The sequence below is a fragment of the Calonectris borealis genome, chromosome 2, assembly GCF_964195595.1.
Source record: "Calonectris borealis chromosome 2, bCalBor7.hap1.2, whole genome shotgun sequence".
In the NCBI taxonomy this organism is placed as follows: Eukaryota; Metazoa; Chordata; class Aves; order Procellariiformes; family Procellariidae; genus Calonectris; species Calonectris borealis.
The window spans coordinates 83,519,424-83,544,460 of NC_134313.1; the positions used below are offsets into that span (position 1 = coordinate 83,519,424).

A 25,037-nucleotide genomic window follows, 5' to 3' on the forward strand; every position below is an offset into this window, starting at 1 on the left:
GAAATTCCTTTGACATCACTGAAGCCACCCCTAAATTATAATGTTGTAACAGAGAGAAAGAGGAGGACATGCATGTGAAACCACACCGAAGGTACTTACTACACCCCTAACACAGGCACTCACCTTGTCAAAAGCAGGGTATACTGCTCTGATCTCTGTCAGCCAGCCATACGGCATGTGTCCCACAGGATATGTAGCTGTCAGAATTGCCACCGCCTATGAAAAGAGACAGGGAAACATGAACTTCAAATCTGTGAAGAGAACAGTTAAACTAACATAGGGTGCCATTTCTCAGCAATATCACCACATTGACCTTGACACAGTGAGAAACCAGGCAGGTGACTGGAAGCTCTTTGTTTCAGCAAGACCGTCAGAGTGGCCATCATTTGGCCCAGCGTTTTAAGCTTACGAAATCTTTCGTGCCATGAAGCTACGTTACTCAGCTTTGTCGTTTCACCATCACTCTGATACTTTGGGATAATAGTTAACTTGAGCTGGTGTGTGTCCCTCAGTCAGCCGAATACCTCCCTCCCACATTGCTCCTGAGTTATTCTGCCTACAGATACCCGAGTAGCAGAATGCCTTACAGCTCACCGTAGCTTTGCATCATATTTCATAATTTTAATTTATGTACGTTTTACTTGGTTATTTGTAAGTAAAACAGTTTTAAGACAGACAGACATACTACAAAACAGGCCTCGGTGGCTGACTGACTTCAGACATCAAACTGACCGCTCTGGGGCACAAGGCACTTATGAGACAAAAAAAAACCCTCTCCCCACTTTGGTGCTCATCAATGAAAACCAGATTAAAATAATTCCAGATGACCATTTTTATCATGAGAAACAACTCACTGCCTGCAATTTAAAACTAGGCCCTTTTGCACTTTCACAAGTACACTCTGAGAGGTACATCAAAGACATAACCCCCTCCCTACATATTAGAATGTATGAAAGATTTTGCTGATGTTTCTGATTTCTGAAGAAAAAGTCCAAATACATGTACTTCAAGTCATTCACATAGGAAGGGTGTTTAGGGAGCTCTTCCTGCAGCTGCTTGGAAATCTACTGTCACCCCAAGTTTTCTAGTCCTCAGAGCTGAAGTGTGCATCTGTACTGAGAACTGCCTGACTCTCTTAATTCCAAAAATCCAAGTGTTTGACTGCCTTTTGTCTGCAGGTTCAGATCTGTTACAATCCGCCTAAATTCAGATGCATTTTACATCTGCCAATGATAGCGTTAAGACAGACCTTTTCTAACTACTGCTGTCTCTGTTTCACTCCTAAACTTTCGATGTACGTTTTCTTGGTTATCTGAGCCCATTTTCCCATTATAAATGTTAATTGCTGTCCTTGCTTGGTTAAAAGACCTATATAAATACAGGACCATGTAGCAAGCTAATTTGGTCTCTGTGCTGTTTAAAAAGAGGAAAGTAGTGATATTCACAGAGAGGAAGAGAGTGGGATAGATTCTTCTCTTCTAATAGTAGCTTTAATAATGTTTAATGTACCTTGAAAAAGTAATTGGTTCAAAGAAAACAAATTGGAATTTTAGGACAGTACCCTTTTTAATTGCAATCCCCCCTCTCCTTACTGTATTTTCAGCAGAATTTCCATCTATATGAAACCTAACTAAGTTAAATCAAGATATTTTGCTTATTTTCATGATGAAGTCCAAAAAGACTGCGAAGTCACAGTAACTGTTAAAGAAAACAATATTTCACTACCACAGTTTGTATGCTAGATTCCACTTGGATTAAATTACCAAAGTTTTTAGCGGTGATTTTTCTTCCAGTATTTTTCCTCAATTGCTGGGATCCCAAAATACGTGCATGAAAGCTTTCCTAAATCTTAGAACCTGTATTTGACAATTGAAAAAGTCCCCCATCAAAGCCAACACCAAAAAAGGTACCCCAATCACCATAACTGTGTTGGCAGTCCAAACAGCAGCAGTGGGAGCTGGCCAATGCAAGTGGCCTTGCTGTCCTCATGAACGTCCCTTCACAGGGACATCCTGCCCACACTGAAAGTTGCTGATATTATTGAACAGGGGACCTATAAAACTCCTGTGTATACTGATGCTCCAGACACTGATGTTATCTGTGTTGCCAGCACCTCCCTTTTCAAAGGCAATTATTCCAGAAATCAGAGAAAGTTGAAATGTGACCATTATTGTTAGTGTAAAAAGGCCAGCAAACCACCAGCTATGACATGTATTTGGAGTCATCCTAATAGCAACAAAATGCAATTGGCTAGCCACGAAATGTGATGCATCTAAAATCAAAAGTCACCAAGAAATGCCAAACTGATCTCTGCTAACCTGCTCTCGCTCCCCTTGTGCTGAGACTGCTATTAACGCATAGGCTGATCCCCGATTTACACATGTAAAAGCATTAGGTTTCCTAAATTCTTTCTCCACAGCTGTTTATTTGCAGTCTCTGGCAACTCCTGAGCGAGTGAAATACACAGTATCACGTATGACAAATTAGCAGTGCTGAGAGAACGTTTGTTAGGCATCAGCTGTTTGAATTTTCCTTTCCATTTAGTATCTTACAGCTTTGTTTTTCCTGTAGAAAAACCATGAGAGATTTGCTAATGACTACGTGGATCTAGGCATCCTACCACTGAAACTGGCAGCAAAGGTCCCCCAGACTTCTTAAGAGAACAGGTCAGCTCATGGCGAGCACTGGTGAAGGCTCTGCATTACAATGAGAAGTCCGGCTCCCCCCAGCTGTAAGAGATATTGGAGTGATCTGAAATTCCTCAGGAGAAACAGGGTGCATTTCATACCCCAACCAGGAGACAGGTTTTTTTTATGTATGTGCTTCCTTACGTCTCTACCCTCTCTATTCTGTGTGATGCACTGACTGCTAACAGTAGTTTCACATCAGCTTGCACAGCCATAAATTTACATGACAGGAAACAGCGAAACATGGGATTACTGACGACTGTCCTAAAACCTCTGGGATCTGAATGCTCCGGAGCATATGTACCTATATGTAGAGCATGAAAACCTGGGACAGAGGAACTGTTCAGTGAAAAAGTTCTACTGGTCTTATTGAGAGTGAGGTCCCCTTAGGCCTGGCAGAAACGGTCATGGTAAGAGTCCAGGCAGTCATCTTTTCAAGGATAAAGAGAGCACTAAACAAAAATGTACTTAAGACAATTTTTTCTTGTCAGCACGGCTCAGAAGAGAAACACAGAGGTAACTCCAAGTAAATGATCGTTTGCAGTAATGGAGAGCACTGACTTTCTTACCTCTGTGGCTGCAGAACTGCCACCTAGGTCCCGGGAGACAAAAAGGTTGACAATGGGCCTACTTATTCGCTGAGTTGCCAAAATTAATGCCAAAGGCCACCAGAAACTCAGCATCTTCCTTATTGTAGCCTCTCCCTGCAACACATAGGAAAAAATAAAAAAAAGAAGTGGATTTGGAAAAAAACATGCAGAACTGAACCAAAAGCACAGATAAAGGATTTTTGCTTTTCCCACCCATTGTCAGTTTGGTACATTCATTTCAACAGTTTTCAATATGAGGAGCCTAAAATATTTTCACTCATGTTAGTAATACTGATTCAAAAGAAGCTGTGTCATCGATCTCAATAAATAATGCATAAGGTATCTATCTGCATAATTTGTTCTGGCTACCAGACAAAGATATGTGAAAACCACTATGACATTTGAGGAAAAAGAGGAATTTTGAGACCTTCTTCCCTGTGAAATAAGGTGTCCCCTTAGTTCATGCTGTCTTACAGCTCAGTACAGAGCTCAGTACGGAGGTGCTCGGTAGACAGCACATCCATACCACGGGAAGCATTGCCTCATGTACACTGTTGCTGGAATAGTTTCTACCATGCCTCCTTAAGTGAAAATGTTTTTTCCTGCAGGACGGAGAGAGGAGGTCCTTCATGCACGGTGGTTTAATACAGTATTATAACACAAAAAGCAAGTTAAAATTATTGAATTTGAAAAAGTGCAAAGGATTAAGACATACCCCCATTTCAGGCCCACTTCTGTCAGGAATGACATCATGTATATTCCTGTAGTATCCGAGGCATAACGTGGTACATCGGACAAGTGCTCCCATGTATAAGGACAAGATTGGGATCAAGAGAGGCTCCCTGCACTCCAAGTGACTGTGAAGCAAAATGGCTACAAAAACAACCTGCCAGGCAAACAAAGAAATGATTAATAATTTGGCTGTGTGTTTCTTTAGGGCCAACATATCTCCTGTCTGACTCCAAGCTAGTCCATCTGAACCAACAACCATGCGTGACTGCAGTATCTACCTGACTTTGAGCTTGTGGAATTGAAACTTTAGTCAGGACCCCCCTGCATTCGGTCATACAAATGAGAAGAACAAGAGTTAACATCATACAGAAGCTCTATTAAACAGTACTTGAAGGTATGGGCAGGTGTTAGACTAGGAGCCATAAATAGGAGGTGGTTAGCGTGAAAGTCTGGCAGGGTCTGGCAGCAAGCATGTGGCTGAGTGTCACCCTTCCCAGGAGAATGTGCTATTCTGATATACACTGAGGCTGGAGACATGCTTCTAGGGTCAGCTTCTAAGCCCTACTTTTTTTGGGGGGGGGCGGGGGAAGGCAGTGGCAATTAAAACCCCAGATGTTTTGAAGTATTCACTTCAGCATTTAGAAGCAGGAAGTCTTATGTCATCCTAATTTTCTACTTTTTTGAGTGAAATTTCAGTATTTCATCATTCTCTCTTCAGCTATCTGAGTACCACATTGATGTAAATGAAATGGAAACTTTTGGGCTAATGAACAGCTCATAATTCAGTCCTGTAAGATTAAATGCTCAATCCAGAAAATGCAAAGGAATTGATTAATATGATATTATTCTCTTTGTTAAGTACAGGGCTGATGGTGTGCCTGTTAAATTCCAAGTGTCTCTGGACGAGGGGCACAACTAGAAAGCCAACTGCGTTTGGTGCTGTGAACAGCAGAATCAAGGACAACCCTGCTGGGACATGCTGCCATTCAAGTGAGTTACAAGAAATACAAAACACATTGTTCAGGGGCAGATTGTCTCCTTCATTGCTAGAGCTCAAGAAATACGTAAGAAAAATCACACTTGCAGATGTTTGTTAGGCAGGCCACGCTGTTTAGGAAGGTTTGCAAAACTGCTCTTTTGAACCCTACAAAAGAATTGTTTTTCAGGAAACAGAAGCAAAGTCAGTCACAAAAAGTGTGTATATTAAGCTACCCAAGGAGAATTAGCTACTGCCTGCGCACCTATTGCTTGTGTAGGGAGCAGATGTAGGTGTAGAGAGTTCTGGGGTACGGAGAATCACAACTTTTTGTCTTCTGGATTTGCTCTTGCTCTGTGCAATATTTTGTTGAGAGACGATGACAGGTGTCTTACTCTTCACAACCCTGGCACCCCACTCACCAACCACTGTGGAAAGGGCATATGTACCATGGCCAAAATAAGAATTTGTTTCTGTATTCAGCTGTTTATGACCCGACATGGATCTAGGGTCAGCAAACTTTGCAAGTCACAGCAGAACAAGAGCAGATCCTGAGGGTTAAGGTAATTTACAGTAATTGGTATTATCTTCAGGGATTTAGTGCAGTAGTGTAGAGGGGCAGATCTGCCAAACATAGAATAGCAGCTAACTGAATGGTTCAACCTGGTTTATGGTTTGCTCATATTTAGTGGGAGGAAAATGCTATGGAAAATTGAACTAAGTGCTGTTGACTTCATATTTCCTTTGATGTTGTACTGTTATTATCCTCTTTCTTACCCAGTCATTACACCATTCAGCTGGTAATGGGGCAGTACAGCAATTGTTTTACAGGTGCTGGGACTCTCCATTTTGTAATACTTTTATATATGCTTTGAAAAGAGGGTTGTATAATGGTTCTCAAATGCTACAACACTGGCCATCAGCAGTATGTATGAATGTTGTTTTTTAAGTGTGTATAGTACAAAGCAACAGGATAGTCAACACCTCCTTCACAAATGAAAGTTCAAACAACATTTGGTCTTCTCTGCATTATCCAGGGGCTACCACCACAGATCTCTTCTGGTGCAGTTCTGAGCCCGTACCTTTTGGACCAGTAACAAGAACAGAAGACGGCACTCAGAAGACCGCTTATACTACTGCATTTCACTGGAGTGCAAAACTGACAGGTGAACTGGAGAATCAAGCCTTCACTTCCCCACCAACAAGCCCCACTCAGGACTTCAGTGCAACTGTGCGAAGTGTGGGGGAGAATGCACGGGGGAAGAAAGGTCTCTTTCAAAGCACTCCATCAGCCTCAGGTTTGGTAGCAGCCATCGGTCTCTTTGCCTGACCTTTCTTTTTCCCAGATGTACACAGGTATATATAACTTGTTCCTCAGCCATTCTGAAACAGGGTTGTGGAGGTGCTGGAAGACATGGCCCTAGCCCAAACAATCCTGGTTCCCTTCTCCTGACATTGGTTTGGGACTGACTTGATCCACTGAAGTGAGACCAGCCTAAACCACAACTGTCAGCAAACAGCCTCCACACAACGGGGAAACAGCCAGAGAACAGCACACAAGATTACTTCCTCTGGTGTGTTGTTCACAGCGGAGAGAGAAGACAGTCTCTGTGCAACAGAGCTCCTGCTTAGGAAAGCATCTAGTCCGTAACACAATGGAAACAGTGACTGCTAAGAGGAGTCATTACCTGAGCTATGACATCTGAGATGGAGGCACATCCCACTAGGAAACTGTACTTGTGTTTCAGCAGAATCCCAGCATGGGTCCATGCCTGAAAAAAGGCAGAGAAGAGTTTGGGAAGTGATTATGATACTTGTGAATGATTTCAGGTCCCAGAATGCTGTTTTCACTGTATACAATGCACATTGCTGTTACACTGTACACAAACAACTTATAAAGCTCTTTTCCACCAGCAGTACCTGGTGTGAACCTGGGCAAATGTTAAGCCAGTAACGCAGAGAAAGCACTGCTGCATTCAGTTCCTCATTGCCAGGGCTGACAGGAAGAATGGGGATAATTTTATAGACTGTATAGAAATTTCTGAGCAGATTTAATAAGAAACTGCCCCTTCTTCATAAAAGATGCTGCACAGGATGGATTATCATACTAAATAATCTGAGGGAAAAAATGTTTATTCTCATTCAGCAGCTGGATGCACCTCTGAAGTGTAATATTCATTGGTGCACTGAGTTATACTGAGTCCTGACGGGAAAGGAAAGCTTAATGATCCAACTTCTTTTTATTGGCAGCTACTGTTTCAAGCAGACAAAGAAAGTGGTGGAGGCATGCCATATCCTTTACTAGTTTTATACAGAAGTAGAGGCACTAAAGAGAGCTGCCATATTTTTATGTTGTGCAGGCCACAAGCAGCAAGCCTGGTGATCTGGGAAGCAGCAGCCCACACCAGGTGTGGCTCTCTTGCCCAAGCATTTGAGATATACTGGACTTAGCTGTGCTTGCGAAAGTTGATGGTAAGAAGTATCTTTTCAACAAATTTGCTTTCAGAAAATATTGAGCTTATTCCTTGTGAGCTCTGCAAGTGATCTGGGAATGCATGGCAAATCCAACTCTTTCACTACAAATTGGAATGAGAAGACACATACAGACAATCGGTGCAGCTGATCACAAGATGACCAGTGCTTTCCAGCACGCACATACAGTAACTCTAACAAGGCAGCTGAGGTTTTTTACATATGTCATGATCTCTGGATGTTCAAAGTCCACCCAGATGCTTTTTCCAGGTAGCAGGAGATGATGTGTCCAGATATATCCAGAACTACTGCTTGCAAAGGACACACCTTCCTTCTGCACACCTCCAGTTTCCCATCAGGTAACAGACTTTCTGAACTAAGATCACCAAAGGAAAACAATAACATTAATATTAAAATTCAGTTCTGAATCAGGCACTCACCATGGCATCCATAAAAGGGAAGGCAGCAAGATAAAGGAAGGCCCTCCGAGTTTTACTTCCCACGGATTCATCCACATGGTGCAGCTTATTAATAATGTAATACCCCAAATCACTATATGCTGTAGAGACACAAGAATAGGAATGAATAATAAAGGTTACATATGGACTCTGGGTGAGATACTCAGAAGTACCTGAAAGACTGTGACGCCTAGGAGCTCAGACACACATCCACTCAGCAAACAGCTGCAGGGGCTTCAGGATATTACAGCCTCACCAGCTGCTGTTTATGACTAAGGAGTGCTCTCACAGTTCTTTTTCAAGTAACCTTTGGCAGAGGAGTGATAACAAATGGCTGGGTTGGGAGATGGGTATAGTAAGTGCCACATCTGTTTGCTAAATGAACACACTGGTACTCCAGAAAATCTACTGCTCTTTCATTAACTCAAAGCTCTTTGTTAGAAAAGCTGTTTTCACCAGGCATTGTCTATTTCATGGGGTGTAGTACCTTATAAATGCTGAAACCATCCATTGTCACTGCATTCACATGACATTACCTGTAAACCTGCCCAAAGCTGTAAAAGGATACTACGAATTGCGAAGGCATGCAACAAATCACACTCGTTATGCTACTCCCCTACTCCGCCTAATGATCACCTCTGCTGGGACCTGTCAGGGCACTGCGCCCTTCACGGTACAGTCCCTGGGCAGCCTCGACCAGCCTTAGTTTCCTTCCTTATCTAGAGCCGGGAGCCACAAGTCAGAAAAGGGCACCGCTGGAAATCAGGGGGTTGCCACTTCCGATCACCAGTATGTTATTTTGCCATCCTGTTTCAACCAGAGACGAGAATTTTTAGTGTTGGGCAACACGCCTCCAGCCAGGGCTCTCTTCCCAAGGCCTTGGGTTGAAGACAGCACAGACGCAGGGACTCACCACATAGCTCTCTAAAGACTGCTTACCTCTCTGTTAGTACCCGTGTTATCCAGCTGTTTTAATAACCCCAGAGTCCTCCCCATGACCAGGAATAACGAAGAGCTAGCTATGACTGAACTGAACTATGATTCTGAACTATGGGGACTTACATAATACGCACAGTTAAATAATCCAAATAATTTTTAACCTTTTAGAAACTATGTTCTAGACCTGCATACTTAGTTTCCTCTATACACTTGTAATAGCTGTTAAAAGAATGATTAGGTTGTAAAGTCAACCTCCCAACACAAGTAATGGCAGAATTACTTGTGCCTGGGGAATATCATCTCAGTTCTCTTCCACTTGTGTCTTTTCTAAGATAGTTATTTTAAATGTCAACATCTATCTGATTTTCCATTTATAACAACTCTGTTATCATTGTACAGACCTTCATATAGGGTATTCCAGGAAACTTATCCTTTTCATGCATGCCGGTCATTTAATCGGATTAACAAATGCTAACACTAGTCATCCAATTCTATCTTTTTAGCCTAAAAGTCTCTCTCATAATTCATAATCAGTGTTTGGAAGCAATTAACGAGGAGTTTAAGTCATCATGGTTTTGTGATGGCTTAGGGATACAGCAGTTAAATGGTTAACAGGACTGAAAAGATTTTTCCAGTCTGAACAAGACAGTCTAAACAAGGTGGTAAAATAGAAGGAGGTGGTATGACAGCACTGGAAACAGGCACGAGCCTCATTCCAGATAACCAGGACTGCCCAAAAGATGCTAAAATGTTAAAAACTCTCCCTTTCCTTATGCTGGTCCCTATCTAGATGCCTTTCATCTGAACTACCGTTAGACTTGCAGTCTCCCAGTTCATCCAGTAATGCCCAAGTTGCTTAGCCATCTCCTGAGGCACTCCCAGCCTTGTTTCCTTTTGAAAGGGGTTGGGGAAGAACTTTAAACCAGGACTCCAACCTCTCCTCAGTTCAGGGAGGCCAATTTAGTTCTTTAAGTGTTCATGTGCTTGTTGCAGTCCAGTCACACATCAAGCACAGCCTCTTTTTATTTTTGCATGAATACCCATACACCAATTTTCACTCAGTATTTTGAAAACTCTGTTATGCATCATTTTTGCGTGGTAGGTCCTTGTGGAAAGCTGCTTTTACGGCAGGGCAGCACATGGATGTTTCTGAATTGACTTATTTGAATGAAGGAGAAGAAGTTTGGAAGGCACATGAGTTAAGCTGCCTGTGAGGGTCAGATTCATCGAGCTGTCTCTTAGGTTCCGTTGAAGTTGCTTTACACTTCTCCTGCACAAAAACTTAAAAACTGCTGCAGGAAACACACCGGCCTTATTCCCCACATGGGGACTGACAGAATCAGAGTCGAGGTGCTGAGGAACCTGCTTCTGTGGAGGGGCCTCCGCCAGCAGTGCAGTGCTGGGAAGACAGCACGCTGCAGAAGTCACTCTCCATGCTCTCCATGAACTTCACCTGCTCGGCTTCGCCTGCTTTAAATGAGACTTTTAAAGTGTTTAGGAAGTGAGTAATAAGTAACTTTTTTGGCTTTAAAAGCCATTGAGATGTTTAAATTTTTTTTTTCAAGTTTACTATCACAGAAAAATTCTCAGAATCAGAGAGGTCAGAGGGTGAACTACTCTCACTTCTAGGAACAGACAGTTCACCACAGGGTTGTAGTTTATTAGCAGGGCACTCACAATGTACCACAGCTCACAGCACCACATTTTTAAGATTTCTAGGGGTATCAGCACTGTGCTTTGTAATCTTTAAGATTCTTTTTTCTCTCTCCCATCCAAAAAAAATGTCTAACTGCACTTTTTAATGTGATTTTGATTTTAAAATCATAATGGCTAAGCTTAAAAGCTAGTTTTAAAATAGACAACTATTCCACGTCAGTGAGAGCGCACAATCACTTTTGCTGATGTCCATGAATGTTTCCTCAGGAAGAAGGACTCAGCAAGCTGAGATTTACTGACAAATATACAGGCATGTGTCTCTGAGCTATGAATAAAGCAATTGCTGATGCAATTAGAACTTAACCTTGGCCAACCTTACAAACTTATTATGAAGCATGGTACAAAATTAGTAACACAGACAACAGAGCTGAAGAGTATTACATGAATCTAAAGCAGATGGCTCTTCCCATTCCTTGCATCATTTCAACCAAAACGGAGAAGTCCAACTCCAAGACAAGCTGCCTATTTGCTCTCTTCCAATACCTCATTTATTTTGATATGTCTATGGATTACTTTTGCTACAGAATTTAAGCAGGAATTCTTGCTTTTGGCTTTTCCAGTTGAGTTTTAAGATACAGAAGCTTAAGAAACAACACTGAAAACTGCATACCTAATTGGATCTTCTCTTCCCTACACTGATTTCTTTAAAAAGCTAATTACTACCACATAAACTTCAGACATTCTTAAACCAACTGAACACACTCTTAATGATGCCAGCAGTCTCAAACAAATAGGTGTACCGTAGTCATTTTGGAGCTGTCTACTACCCAGCATGTTATACTTACATCATAAAGACAACAAAAAGAAACCCTCATAGGAAGTGATACCATTTACTTCTAGACACAGAGCTACATATGTCAATATTAGCTTTACTGGAGGAAAAAAAATCCAAAAATGTTTTTGGGTTAAAGCGTGTTCTTTTCAGATGCATTCCATTTTCATACTTCGCTGCCAGTTTTAAAAATGAACTTGGAGACTTGAGAAGTAAAAATCTATTCTGCTGCTTGTCAGAAAGATGGCTCACATGGCCAAAACTGGTGCTGGTCAGGAGTTTGTTCAGCTAAGTGATTTGGGCAGATAGGAAAATGCCAATTTGAATTAAAAAAAAAAATTAATGGCAAATCTTCATTTGGAGATGGCACAGGGTACATAGATTTCTTTATGTCTTTAATTAGCCTGACTCAAAGCAGAAGCAAAAGGCTGCGCCCCCCTTGTGAAAGCCCAGATGATTAGAGTGTTTTAGGCTTTGTGATCTTTTTGCTCACAGCAATAAATGAATTTAAAAAAAAAACAGCTTAGGAGCATCTCATTGCAGACTGATTACTGCAATCATCTTTTTCTGTGCTCAGCTCTAGTTCCAAAATCGCGTTAGTTCATTTTTGCAATGACCGTTGGTCTCTGAAATATCTTTAGGTAGGCCAACATCTCCTAAGTCTCAAAATTAGCCTGTTTTAACTAAAAACCAATCATTGGTATCCTAAAATCCACAAATGCTTTGGTCACAGGCTTTCTTCCTTCCTCTTTTGCCCTAAATACCTTGCTGATAAGAAACCGCCCCTTTTGTGGGAGAAGGGTTGGGGCAGCTGGGGAAGCGTGTTACTGCTTTAGCAATGGCCATCTGAAGATGCTGAAGTAGGGGACATTTTTAATGAATAACATTTTATCACCTTTTAGAAAGGAAAAAAAAAGCAAGCCTGGATTACATTCTGATTTGTGTTCCTGTGCTGTCATCTTCTTCTAGGGCAAAATGTTTCGTACAAGCCAGTACAGTGGACACGTCGGAATAAGACTGACTGGAAAAAATAGCCCAGATGATTGTCATAAGCCACTCTGTAACTCCTAGTCTCTAGAAAGAATTACACTGGAAGTGGTGGGTTTACACCTATGTCTCGCTTCTTATGAGATCTTTCATGTACATGCAGTGACCATGCATGTGGGAAGTTCAAAAGAATCAGTGGAATTACTAGCAACTGCTAAAGTTTTCCCCTGTGCAATCTGTGCAGGGAGTGGCCCGTGCTCACTAGCCCGTCAGTGATAAATTGGCACAAAACAAACCACTCGCATGTCTTGACCATCCAATCTGCTATAGGTTTGCCTGGTTACTAAAGTTCCAACAGTTTTTTCCTGGTGATGACAAATGATCCATCATATAGTTTTTAATCAGGTGTCGTGGGCACCAGTTAAGGATGTCTACTTAAGCAAGGAGGATGTTTCCCCAAAGTAACTTCTGCCTTGTCATTTCCAGAACCTCAGAGAGCTGTGGAGAGTAATATTAATATGCAAAAGGAAATAAACTTTCTCAGTATACTATTTCTCAGTAAACTACTGAAAGGCTCAACAATGCTGTTTTATTGCCAAAGAAAATGTGCATGTCTTTCATGACACTGGTGTTAAAAGGACTCACTTAGTATGGAGGGCTTACCAGCAACACCACGAAACGCACTATGTTAGCATAATGTTATATAAATGATTTCTCTCCTCTGTCAAGCTGGCAATTTAGTAAGATGTCAAAAATATGCACAGACAGGCTTAGCGTCTTGAATCCCTTCTCTTACAGCCCAATATTCCCACCAAAAGCCAATGTGAAATAACGAGACATTTTAGATCCTGGCTACATAGCGAACTTCCCACCAGGAAGCCCTAACTAGTGGCAGTAGCTGCCCCCAAAATAGCACAACGGAAGGAAGGCAGCACACTATCTTCTATTTCCAGATCGCAAATGAAACAGCAAATCCAGGAATACCATACTGACCAAGGTTTGCAGCAGCATTATAAGTGGGACGAAATACGGTTTCAAATCCCTTTGGTCAGGTCAAATTGTTTCTTGGTTCTTACGGCTACCTGTACAGGGGAGTGATAGGAACTGTTGGTGAGGACTTTGCGGACATTCATGGGAATGCGGTGGGGTGATGACTTAGGGACCCAGACCTTGCAGCTGTGAGTTCGAGTGGTTTGGCTCAGCCAGTCACTCCCACGGAGGACTGCGTTAGCCCCGGTGGGGAAGCAGTAGTGGGGAGCTGGTGCTGAAGCAACGAAGCATGAGTCAGGTGGGTGAAACGGTCTGTTTTGATATTTTAAATAAGTAGAGGCTGCTGTTTGTGAGGAGCTGTGTGTGCAGACTGCAATTAGTCTCTATCACAGTTGGAAATGTGGTGATTCACTGTGGTCACTGTGTTTCTACCACTTGTTTTCCTCCTCCTGACTTGCAGTACTCCTCCTTATTTCTTTGGGCTTTTTGTTCCCTGTTCCTTCCTGGGCTTCGACAGTCCACGACAGACAGTCATGTCATCTTCCTTAGCCCCATACACATGGCATGTGGGAGAAATTCAGTCCCTTGAGCGCTGTTTATTTCTCTTTTTCATCTGTCGAGCATCAGTAACCTGTATTTGTGTCTCCTGTAGACAGCCTGTGATAGGCTTGCAGCTGCTGGGGAGCAGTTGCAGGTCCTAGGAGGCTGCCTGTCTGTCACTGGACTCCTTCTCTTCCTCCTGCTAGGCAGGTTATGCATCTGTGGGTCAGAGAAGAATAATCAGGATTTGAAACAGGTTCAAAGGAAACTTGGAACACAAAACTTGGCAACATCACCCAAGCAATTGGTGCTAGAATCTGACTAACTCCATTCTCTCGGGCACTCTGCCAGTCTCTGCTGTGGCCTTTGCATATTTTCAGGCATAGACAAGTTAAAACACTAAAAAATATTTTGCAGTCTGCCACCATAAGCAGCTGAAAGATTGTGTGAAGCCCTTTAATTCAGGACTTTAACGCATGGTAAGTACAGCCTTCTTTTTTCTTTTTTTCCCAATATCTGCAGAGAGGGCATTTCAGAGATTCTGAACTCAGCAGGGCTCTCTTTCCAGGCAAAGGCAAGAAACTTATCTGGCATGTTTTCCAACGGTTGCCCCAAACACTTCCCTTCAATAAGAAGTCCCACATGGAAAATCCAGCTATGTCTTTCACCTGGAAATTTGATAGTTGCACTTTAAGTTTTCTTACAATCTATTGTAGCTTAAAATAAAATGTTGGATGACTAGAAAATATTTCTTTAGCCAGCTGGCAAAGCCAAAAACTTTGACCAGTGCTGGCAGGAAAACAAGTGAGCAAATAGAAGAGCAGCTCTGGGGGCTGAAGAAACATTCCAAGCAAAGAAATATGAGAGCCAAACGTACAAATGGCCCGAAGTTTATAATACTGACTCAATAAAGCAGCATCAACTGTAAACATATTGAGGAAGTGACCAATCAATACCAGTGAATTAAATTAACTTGAATGCATGGATTCAGCTTATAAAATTTGCAACAGCTTATCCCTGGCACAGAGTTGCCATGGCTAGTGAGCCATTACTGTAAGAATTTACCATGACTGTAACGTGGAGTAAAGGTAAACAGCACAGGGCTGCCTTATCGGTAGTGGAATAAGAGACATGACGGTCAAACAAATTGGAGTGCTTGGGAGGCACATAAAGCTGGTGAATATAGCTGGCAGCCTGTTAAAGGATAAGAACAGGGGGCATTCATATTTACCAGATGGCTCTTGTACCTACTCGGGCAGGAACTGAAATAGCGAGGTCTATTCTATTCTATTCTATTCTATTCTATTCTATTCTATTCTATTCTATTCTATTCTATAAGCTGACCAGCAGCATGTGCTGCTCTTGAGATACTAACAGCCCGATAATCAATGGTGCCTCACTTCCAGGCCACTGTAATTTCACAGCAATTCTGGATATTGCCATCACACTCACATTTCCCATCTTTCTGTAACGGAATGATCCCCTACTGCTGGTCATCCAGCTCAACCCTACTGCCTGTCAACCAACACATGCCTCCATAGGCTGTTGCATTACCTCCTTCCTCCCATCCCTTAGAGCTCCCAGCTTTTAGGATTTTACCTGTTGAATGCAATGCACTCTCTGCTTCTTCCTCCAGCATCTCCTGTTCCTCGTTGCTGAGGTCCAGAGGTTTTGGCTCTGTAGAATGAGCCAGAAGGTGCAGAGAATCTGGTGCAGTTCTCGGAGAGGATGAAGTTAAAGTCTTCCAGGTCACATGGCTTTTTATTGCTGTGGCTGATGCTTGGGTTGATATCCCATTTCTCCAGGCTCTCAGAAACTGGCAAACCCTGTGGCTGCCTTACTTTTTATGTTCAGTTCATTTCTGCTTGTGTATTTTCTTTGTTTCATAGTACACTCAGGAAGCTGGTCTCAGTTTGGCATAAAGTGCTCTTAGTGACTACTTCTTTTCTTACAGGTTAATTATTCAACAGAAGTAGATGATGACTAGCACTAGTAGAGAGTAATACCTGATATTTTAATGAGGATGCTGGCACCTGCGTGCTTAGAGTTTTGTTCTGTGAGATAAGTAGCAAAGGGATAGGTACAGAGGGAGTACACCGACGGTGCCACCAGGTTCTGTCAAGCAGCCCTACCAAGCACACCTTCAAGTCCTGCTAAACCCATTTGGGCAGATACTGCTAGGTGATCGTCACTACCTTACCGTAAGACTGAGCTATCAGTTTCATGCAACCTGTCAACCTTGCCAAAGCTTTGCTCGCACACCGACTGAAAGAGACCAGCAGCACATTTTGCTGGCAGGCAGGAGAGCCCTGGGGCTGGAATCTGCCACTTAACAACCTGTTTAAAAAGTCATAAAAATTGCGTGGATGGGCATGATACTAGCCCAAGAGATTTAATCTCTTTTGCATCTCCTGTTGCACTTATAAATGAAATCTTAAGCCTACAGATTAATCAGTTTGAAGAACAGGCAAGGGAAGCAAATTAAAAGACATATTAATTAGACGTGAAGTGGCCTTACCTATTAAGGTATGAAATACAGCAGCTACAGCGCCAGCCACAACCATGCACAAAACTGCTTTGGTCCTGTCTCGCTTGCTGTTCACAAACACCAGACCTACATTTTTGAAGTCACTCATCGGACCCGTGAAGAACTTCATCAGGGAGTATGCCAGCCCATAGCTGGCCAGCATTTCCACAGCATCTTCCTTGACAGCAGCGATGCCCCTATTCAAGGCCTGTTGAAACACAGAAAAAAAATAATGTAGCACATGTGGAAGTGTACCAAAAAAAACCTTCTGCAGCTGGTTTCTGAAGGAACAAGCAAGTTCAGCTCTCATTGTTTTCACCCCGAGTTGGACCTTATTTCTCTGGGTTCAGCAGCAGTAACTTATGACTTGTGACACAGGCAACTTCGTAATTTCATATGGACAGTAAATTCAAGTCAAGTGGACTTGAAGATAAAGTAAATATCTATACTGGAACTCCTGCTATACCAGAAGTCAGTCTCTTTCCTTTTTAGGGTAATTTTATGACCTGCTAATAATCATGGATGATACAAGACCATTTAAATGTCGCTTTGAGGCCCCAGCCCTGAACTGAACAAAGCACAGTCCTCGCAGGCCATTTTTACAGGTAAAAACTCTGACATTATTATATGCTGAAATTTCAGGAGCTCGAACTTTTTTTCAGTGTAATGAGCTCTTCACTACTTCCCATGTAATTGTTGTGAATAGCTGATATTATCCTATGATGTTTATTATGAAACTAGGCCAAATATGCACGTGACTAAACATAGCTGTTCTCCTTCCATGTATCTCACAAGGTTCTGATCCTATATTCATTTATATCTCTCATTTATATCTCCTTGTAGCATATTTAAAACGAAATACAGCACATGCATTCCAAGACATATTCAGGTTCACTAACCTACTAATTCATTCTAGGTCTGTATTTAGGAAATGTCTGCCAATGAATCACTGAGAATTAGATGGATTATTTTTATAACTAAGGTGAACCATAGAAAAAATGTGTAACATCATTGCTTCAGATTCCAGCTTGCACCAAAATGCTTCTAAAATATTGAATAAAAATGACAGAATGATAAATTTTATCTACAGTGTGACAGCATCAATCATCTGGTACACCCAGCAAACCGTTAAAACAAGACTAGATTCAAAAAGCATGAAGGATGAAAAATGACTTGTTTTCACAAGTATTCAGTTCCTATGGGTTACAGCTGTAACCAGGAACATCTCCCCAACCCACCCTCCAAATCTCAGTCTATCCACTTACACAGCAGTTCTAATACTGCTTTTTCTGAATGAACAAACCAGGCAGAGTACCATCAGGTAATCGTGATGAAGTCTTTCAATTTCAAATGTAAGCAAGCACAGTCTTTTTGTTGCAGTCTTTTGACTTTTTTTTTCTCTTCCAAAGACCATATAAGCAAGCAACTCCCACTGACTTCAAAAGAAACCGCATCCCCATAGCAGAAATGAGCATTTTTCCTACTGTTCTTTTCCACTCTTTCTGTGAGATGTGCGTAATTTTGGAAACTAAAGCTGCACTGTCAACATAGCAAAAAGCTATGTTGTAGAAAATACCAACTTCTCCATCCTTGATATCTGCCAAATCTCTCTCTTGCAACATGCTCTGACCTGAACACCTGAGGCTCCAAATGTTTTCATCTGTCTTGCTCCAGTGTGTCCCTTCCTGAAAATACCATGTGTTAGATATGGAATATCTGCAGCTGCTATATGCAACCTTTTCTGGGGTATAGATAATTCCATCTATTGCATCGATAAGAGTTCAAATTATATTTAATCTGCAGATGCCAAAACCACTAGTGGGTGCATAAAACTGTACTCAAACAATTTGTCGAAAACAGTGTGGCCTCTGAAATGAATAGTCAAGTTTAGCTGTCTTTTGTGATGATGCTTGTGATAATGTTGTAATGGATATCAATGTGTATACAGAGTTATAATCTTTTCATTTAAACTTCCTAAAGATGCTGAATCTTCCTGTTGCTGTTGCCAGTAATAGGCAAAGAGCCTTAGATCATACGATATAGAGGGTTCCTTGATCATGGCTTTTTCCCCCCTTTTTTTTTGTAAGCAGTGAAGTATTTCTGGCAGCTTCAATTTAAAAAGAAACAGCTAACCCTTTTCAGGTAGTCTGGTTTAAAAGCTTCTCATCACATGTAAACAGCTGAATTATTTCCAGCCCAGTTTCACAAGCACAAGTGCTTACTTCCTGGTTCGGACAACTACTTAATACCAGAGTCTGTGGAGGATGGGAAGCCACTTCTAACAAGGTCCCTGGGATAAACGCGGCTTTAAGAAATTCACATTCTGTCAAGAGGCACGGCACTACGATCCCTCTGCAGAGAGACACATCTTCGTTGAGCACAGTCCTCAAGCCAGTGAAACTAGCTCCCTGGGTAACTAAGTTTTCCACCTAAGTAGGACAGATGGAAAGACTTGAGCACTCCTCTTTCTCTCCCTCTCTCCCTCTCTGGTTTTCCAGGCTGAACTCTGATCTCTTTTGTGTGAACAAATGACAGCCAAGTAGATACTCCAGAGTAATTTTCCCCAGAGACACACCGTGTACCAGGTAAGGTAAACTGGCAAAATCCCAAAGGGACTTCTGTAAGAGGTTTGTTGCCATTAATTTATACTCCTGTGGAACAGTTGGCTGACATGATGAAATAGGCTAGAGGCTAGTCCTGAAAAAGCAATCCTCCTAAATGCTTCTTTGGAAAGATCCTTAGGAAATGAACAGTCAACAGGGCTGTGTACAGATTGTTTAGCTTCTGCAGTTTTCTTTTTCCTTTTTCACTTTAAGATGACAATGCAAAAGGTTCTTCATCCTCAACTTCCAAACACTATACGAGAACTTGTGTAGCTTTTCTACCCCATGTACCTTAGAATATTTTTGCTACTGAAGCTGCTGATGTCATATTTGATGTCCTTAAATCCACTAGAAATCAAGATACTTGATAAAGCTGCTTTCGGGTGCAATATAAAAGACACAGGCACTTGACCTTTCATGGCATGACAGCCATGCAGTTGGTAACCTTCCAGTCTAATTTCCTGTTAGATTTCCAATTAAATCTCTCATAAAGGAAGAAAATTATAAACCAGGGCAAGGTCTCCATTTTTTTATCTGACTCTATTTTGTACACTTTTTGTGTGAACAAAAATCAATAACAGAACTTCGTCAGTAGCATCTGTATTCCATGTTTGTTTCACACACAATAGAGCATATCTCTACAAAGATTTGTGTAGCTAGTCAATGAAATCACACAGAACTAGGTAGTAGTAGTAGTAGTAGTAGTAGTAGTAGTAGTAATAATAATAATAATAATAATAATAATAATAATACTTTATATGAGAAGTTAGCTTGACCATACATATTTCAGATGTCATCCTACTTTCAGCTGGCTTATTCACTACAAACTTGAAAGGAGAACTACGAAATCCAGGTGCTGGAAGAAAAACTATTGGTGACGGCATTTTCTCCTGTGTTTTTAATGAACAGCTAACCTAATATGGTAGTAGGTGAAAATGTCACAGTAAATCGCTATTCATCAAACGTGATTAAAACAAAGCCACTGACATTGCTGACCCGTCTTTTAGAAATAACAGAAAAAAGCACACAATACTTCCAGGCTGAGCACGATCTGGTAGGTACATGAATAGGTTAGTTGAAGTAAGTCATATTCCTAAAACACTTCTCAAAAAGGCAGGCATCAAGATCTACAGCTACTTTTATGCAATGTCTTCTATAACACATTATGTTATCACTAAAAAGATGAAATCTTTACTATAGGACCTGGTAACAACCCCTTGAGACTTTTTTTATGAATAATTGTGTGCTGTCTCTAATGTTCACTCTAAAATCAGAGAGGACTAGCATTTTTAAATTCCCATCCAAAAGATTCAAGTCAGAGGAATACCAAATAATACACTTAATGACATTTCAAGCCAGCAACCACATCTTTACAATTGGATACTGCAGCTGACTTTATCCTCTTAGAAGGAACATACGAGACCTCTATCAGATTTCGAGGACATGCATAATGGATGAATCCAACAAACTTTTGCATGCAAAGGCAGTGATTTAAAAAGCAACAATTGTGAGCAAAATGTCAAGGGTCTAGCTTGTCCTATTTTGCATGAGCTTTCAGCACTATTCACTAATGTTGGCAGAAAAGGTTTGGTTCCAATCTACAGCTACACACCTCTGTTGCCAAAAATTCAAAGTCTGTCTCTTAAGCTGATTCTATAGAGTTTGACCATTTCTCACATGATCCTCCCCTCCCAGAGACTACTGGATGAATCATGTTTTATTTTGTATTGGATTAGCCATACAAAAGCATAAAAAAATCCACTGAGAAAGCCACGCCTGTTGATACGTTTTCTTCTGCTTTTAAAAATGTTTTATTACTTACGTACTGCATAGAATTTCAATAGTCTATATCTAACATTTTCTACTTCATTTGAAGTTAACTATTGACTATGCAGTCAATACTTGACCAGTGCATGTGTTTCAAATAAGAGCAAGTAAAATCCAAGAAATGTAATTCTTGTCAGTCCTCAATTTTGCTTATCCTGGAAAAGCAGACTGTGACCTAGTGGAAGCTGGCACGTTCCTATGGCTTCTTCAGTTTGAAGCTCGGATTCTGCCTGAGCTGTTTTCAAGTCTGTTCCAGCTAGTTATCTACCTAAGGGTGACATCAAAAACCTGCTCAATTTGGCAGTAACTTGGCCAAATGTATGTTCGGTTCAGCGAACATTTGTCAGATGTTCCCCCTCCCCCTACATCTTTCTTCCTACCTGCCCTCCCCTAAGAAAATGGAAGAGAGCCAAAGTATCCAGTTAAAGAGCAAGCTAACGTAGGGGACAGTCTTTCCTCTGTGTCAAATAGTCTCTCTCCTGATGATCGTTGGCTGAGTTTTCATTTACTAAATCCTGTCAAATTGAAATCTTCAGCATCAAATGTACCAGCTGGCTCTGGCTGTTCTGCCTCTCCCCGTCATCAACTGCACTGCCAGAAGGACACCTGACAGGTCCGATGTTCTATAAGCACGGCATAATCAGACCACTGTGTCAGTGCTACCTGAGCGCTACCCCATCTGCATCTCTGCTTCTGGTTGGGTTTCTTGTAAAGGCAGGAGCCACTGGTAGGCAATTTGAGGGAAACAGCTAGTGCTCTGTGTAAGACTTCCGTGGATGTAGACACAGAAGGGGGAGAAAATGGGGTAAAAATAGCACACACACATTTATTCTGGCTCAAGAAGATTGCTCAAACATAGTGTATGAAGAGATAGCCCTGAAGGGGTAGAAGGAGTCTGACCTTGTAGCTTGAAAATGATGACCGAGGAGTGTTCATTATTTTGGGCCTCTTTTTTGGTTTGGTTTTTGTTTTGTTTTGTTTTGTTTTGCAACGCCTTTACCCTAATTCAGTATCTCTAATTTTGGGTCAGCATCTGTTGTAGATCATGTGTCAAATGACTGAAATGCCATCTGAGGTCAATTCCTATTAGCCCACTATCAAAATACTTGACTGCCCCCTACTCCCTGATTAAAGCTGGCCCTAAGAGAACAGCTAGTCACCCCTGTCCACAGTGCTGCAAGTGCTGAAGAGCATTAGGACTGTCCTGAAAATGAGCGCTGAAGTTCTTCTGTCTCTTGCTGCTTCCTAATTCAAAAGAAACTGGAAATGCAGGGCAGGTATCACAGCTTTATCTTAAAAAAAAAGTTAAGTGTACCAAAATTTCAATCAAATTTACTTTGTCTGCTTAAGTAAGGAGAACATGGCCCAGAAGAAAGCCCATATACCCTGTGAAACAACAACCAGGCCATGAAGACTAGAATGCAACCAGTAACAATTTTTTCCCCATTCACCTTCCTGAGCAGCAATGAACACTGTTGCATGATTCCTACTCTTATCTGAAATGCCTGCTACTCTGTGACCATGACCAGGCCCTGCGTTTTACTTGTTGACACTATCCACTCACTATACAATGTCAAGGCTGTATGAAAGTGTGGCCTGGGAGAAGTTTAAATAAAGACTCTAAATCCAAAATAACATAATTTTTGAGCACTCACAGCTTTCACTTGACCTGGGATACATCAGGGAACAGCACTTTTCAACAGGCACAGCCAGGAGGTTTAAGAAGAACTAGGGCAGCAGTGGCAACAGTGAAGTCAGTGAAAATGGGAAGTCCTCCCATTGCAAGAACTAATGCAAAGGAGGACATGTCGGGGAGCTGGAAGAGTAGCCACTAGGCACACTACCCTAGGGCATGTACTGCCTGTGTGTAGATTCATGAACAACAACCACCAAAACAAGGCAGAGAATAATACAAGAAACACAGGAGACTGCAGAAGATAATGGCGCAGGACCACAGGAAAGAAATCAGACTCAGTGAAGCCAGAATGTGCCTCATTTAAAACTACATTTGACAAAGTGCCAGAGTATTTACGACAGGGAGTAATCTTGGAGGGGTGAACCAGTTGCTGCAGATGTCTCCCCGCAGGACGTGGAGAACACTGATCCCGAAGCCAAGGGAGCTACGAGCTACGGTGGGAAGCCCTTCAGGACATATTCCCCAGGTAGTGTCTATTGAACGGGGATGGCCGACACCTGTATGGAGACCTAAACCACTGCCATCTCCACTGATGGCTGTGGAGAAACCCATCCCCTAAGGTGAGACCATAACCATTAACTTTTCCTGGCCTTTTTTAGGCAAGCAGTGCTTGTTGGGGCACAGGACAGAAGCAAAATCAACAAGTCAGAGATATTCCCCTGCATTATAACTTCCCTGGTATCCTCTGGCTGATGCTAATCAATTGTCCAAAATGTATTTAAGGTGCAACTCACAAGGGAATGCTTTGCTCTCAAAGTATGTGAGCTTTTCATTCAGGTTTCCCTGGAGCTCATCCACAAATGTGAGAAGCATTTGTGATTACGTTACAGAAGTATGGCTAACTTCAGGCTGATGTTATTTGTCTTCAGATCATCTTCACATGGAGGCCAGAGACTCATTTTCTTTCAAAAGCTATTTCTGTTTCTAAGTCTATGAGTATAGACAAATAAAATTCAGACATAAATTGAGACACATAAAACTAGAAGGTCGACTCCAGGTCTCTTCAAAATGCCCTGTGGAACAGCTATCATTTCTTCACCACATCCAATTTTGATTACTTTGAAGTGCTAGAAAACACTGGGGAGGATACAAATGCGTATCACATGTATCTAAACACAAAGAATATTTGCCTTAATCACAAGTGATACAGTATCTGCAGCAGTGCTCCTTCTTTTGTTTTTAATTTCTCACAGAAACAGGCTCTGTTCTCTTCCTCACATTATACCCTCAAAGTAAAAAGTAAGCTGATTTACTATCAGTTGCATATTTCATAAAATCACATTTTCTCATGTTTATAAATTAAATCTCTGCAAGGACTGTTATAAGACTTGTTTGTATGCACACAGCAAATCTAATCTACACAGGTCCCATACCTGTCAGTCTCTCACAACTCTGGCATATTGCCTTTTTATTAGCATTAACTCAATCTCTGCTGAAATACTCCTCACGCCTCTCTCCCCCTGAGATGGAGATTGCCACTTTCTCCATGATCACACCTTCTCACCAGGCTCCAAAGCACACAGACAGGTTCGGGTTGGAAGGGGCCCCTGAGGGCCAGCTTAGAGTGCTGCCCCGGGCTGAACATCGGGGAGATGTTGTGGAGGAGACCCCACACCTTCCCTGGGCAGCCACCCTGAGAGGCCACCCTCAGCCTGAACCTTAACATGTAACCAGAACTGGCATCTGAAGATCCATGGCCATCTCCTTTGCACATTAAAACACACTCTCCTGCCAGCGAAGGCCACGCTCCCAGCATTGGCCCAAATTTCCATCTCCCACATTTCTCCTTCCTTTCCTTGAAGGCTCTTTTGCTTCATTGCTCTGTACCACTTCTCCTTGCTGCTGTCTTTCACCAAAGATCTTGTCCTTGACAATAACTCACCTATATTTTCACTTCATGGCAAGAAATTATTTAGCTCCACTTGCCTTCCAATTTTCACCCTTCCTGTTCTGCTGTTATTGGCTTTTTTATAGATGTAACTTACCATACAGTAGAACAGTATTTTTCAGTAATTTAATGTTGTATTAATTTCTTTTGTATTACTAAGTTCATGCATTACATATGAAGCTAGGCTTTTGCTTTCCCATTGTTTCACATATTATAAGTAGTTCTCTTAAGAGGTATTTTTTCACATTAAGGTTACCTGACACTCCCAATTACAAGATCCTGTATCTAGTGCAAGTCCATTTTTTTCCCTTAAAAAAAAAATCAGTCTAGGAAAAGACCCAAATTGGGAAAAAAAAAAAATCCAAGCAAATATGTTAACGTATCTGCAAAAATACTTTTGCCCATTGCAAGAATAAGGAAAATTAATGAGGTTTGTCCCTGGCTTTGTAGATTTTTAACCATTTTCCTTAAACTTTTCACATTAAAAAAATCTTAACACATGCAGAATTTGGTGAAAACTTCTGAAATTTGGCAGAGGCTATCAAAAGTGCCTTTAAAACAGATCAAAACTTGGCCAAGTATCTTCAAACTCCGAGTTGCACAGGTTCAGTAGAACTTGTTACACTACTTTAACTGC

At 41.6% G+C, this 25,037-nt stretch overlaps 1 protein-coding gene across 1 annotated transcript in view; it reads right to left on the reverse strand.

Annotated features, from left to right (window-relative positions):
- ANKH (ANKH inorganic pyrophosphate transport regulator) overlaps positions 1 to 25,037 on the reverse strand; it is a 104,135-nt gene that overhangs the window by 28,286 nt on the left and 50,812 nt on the right. The window contains exons 2-7 of the mRNA XM_075142483.1: positions 16,378 to 16,594; positions 7,898 to 8,016; positions 6,674 to 6,757; positions 3,993 to 4,163; positions 3,257 to 3,391; positions 124 to 216 (exon numbers count right to left, since the gene is read on the reverse strand). Coding sequence (XP_074998584.1) covers positions 124 to 216; positions 3,257 to 3,391; positions 3,993 to 4,163; positions 6,674 to 6,757; positions 7,898 to 8,016; positions 16,378 to 16,594 — 819 coding nt within the window. The remainder of the gene's footprint in view (positions 1 to 123; positions 217 to 3,256; positions 3,392 to 3,992; positions 4,164 to 6,673; positions 6,758 to 7,897; positions 8,017 to 16,377; positions 16,595 to 25,037) is intronic.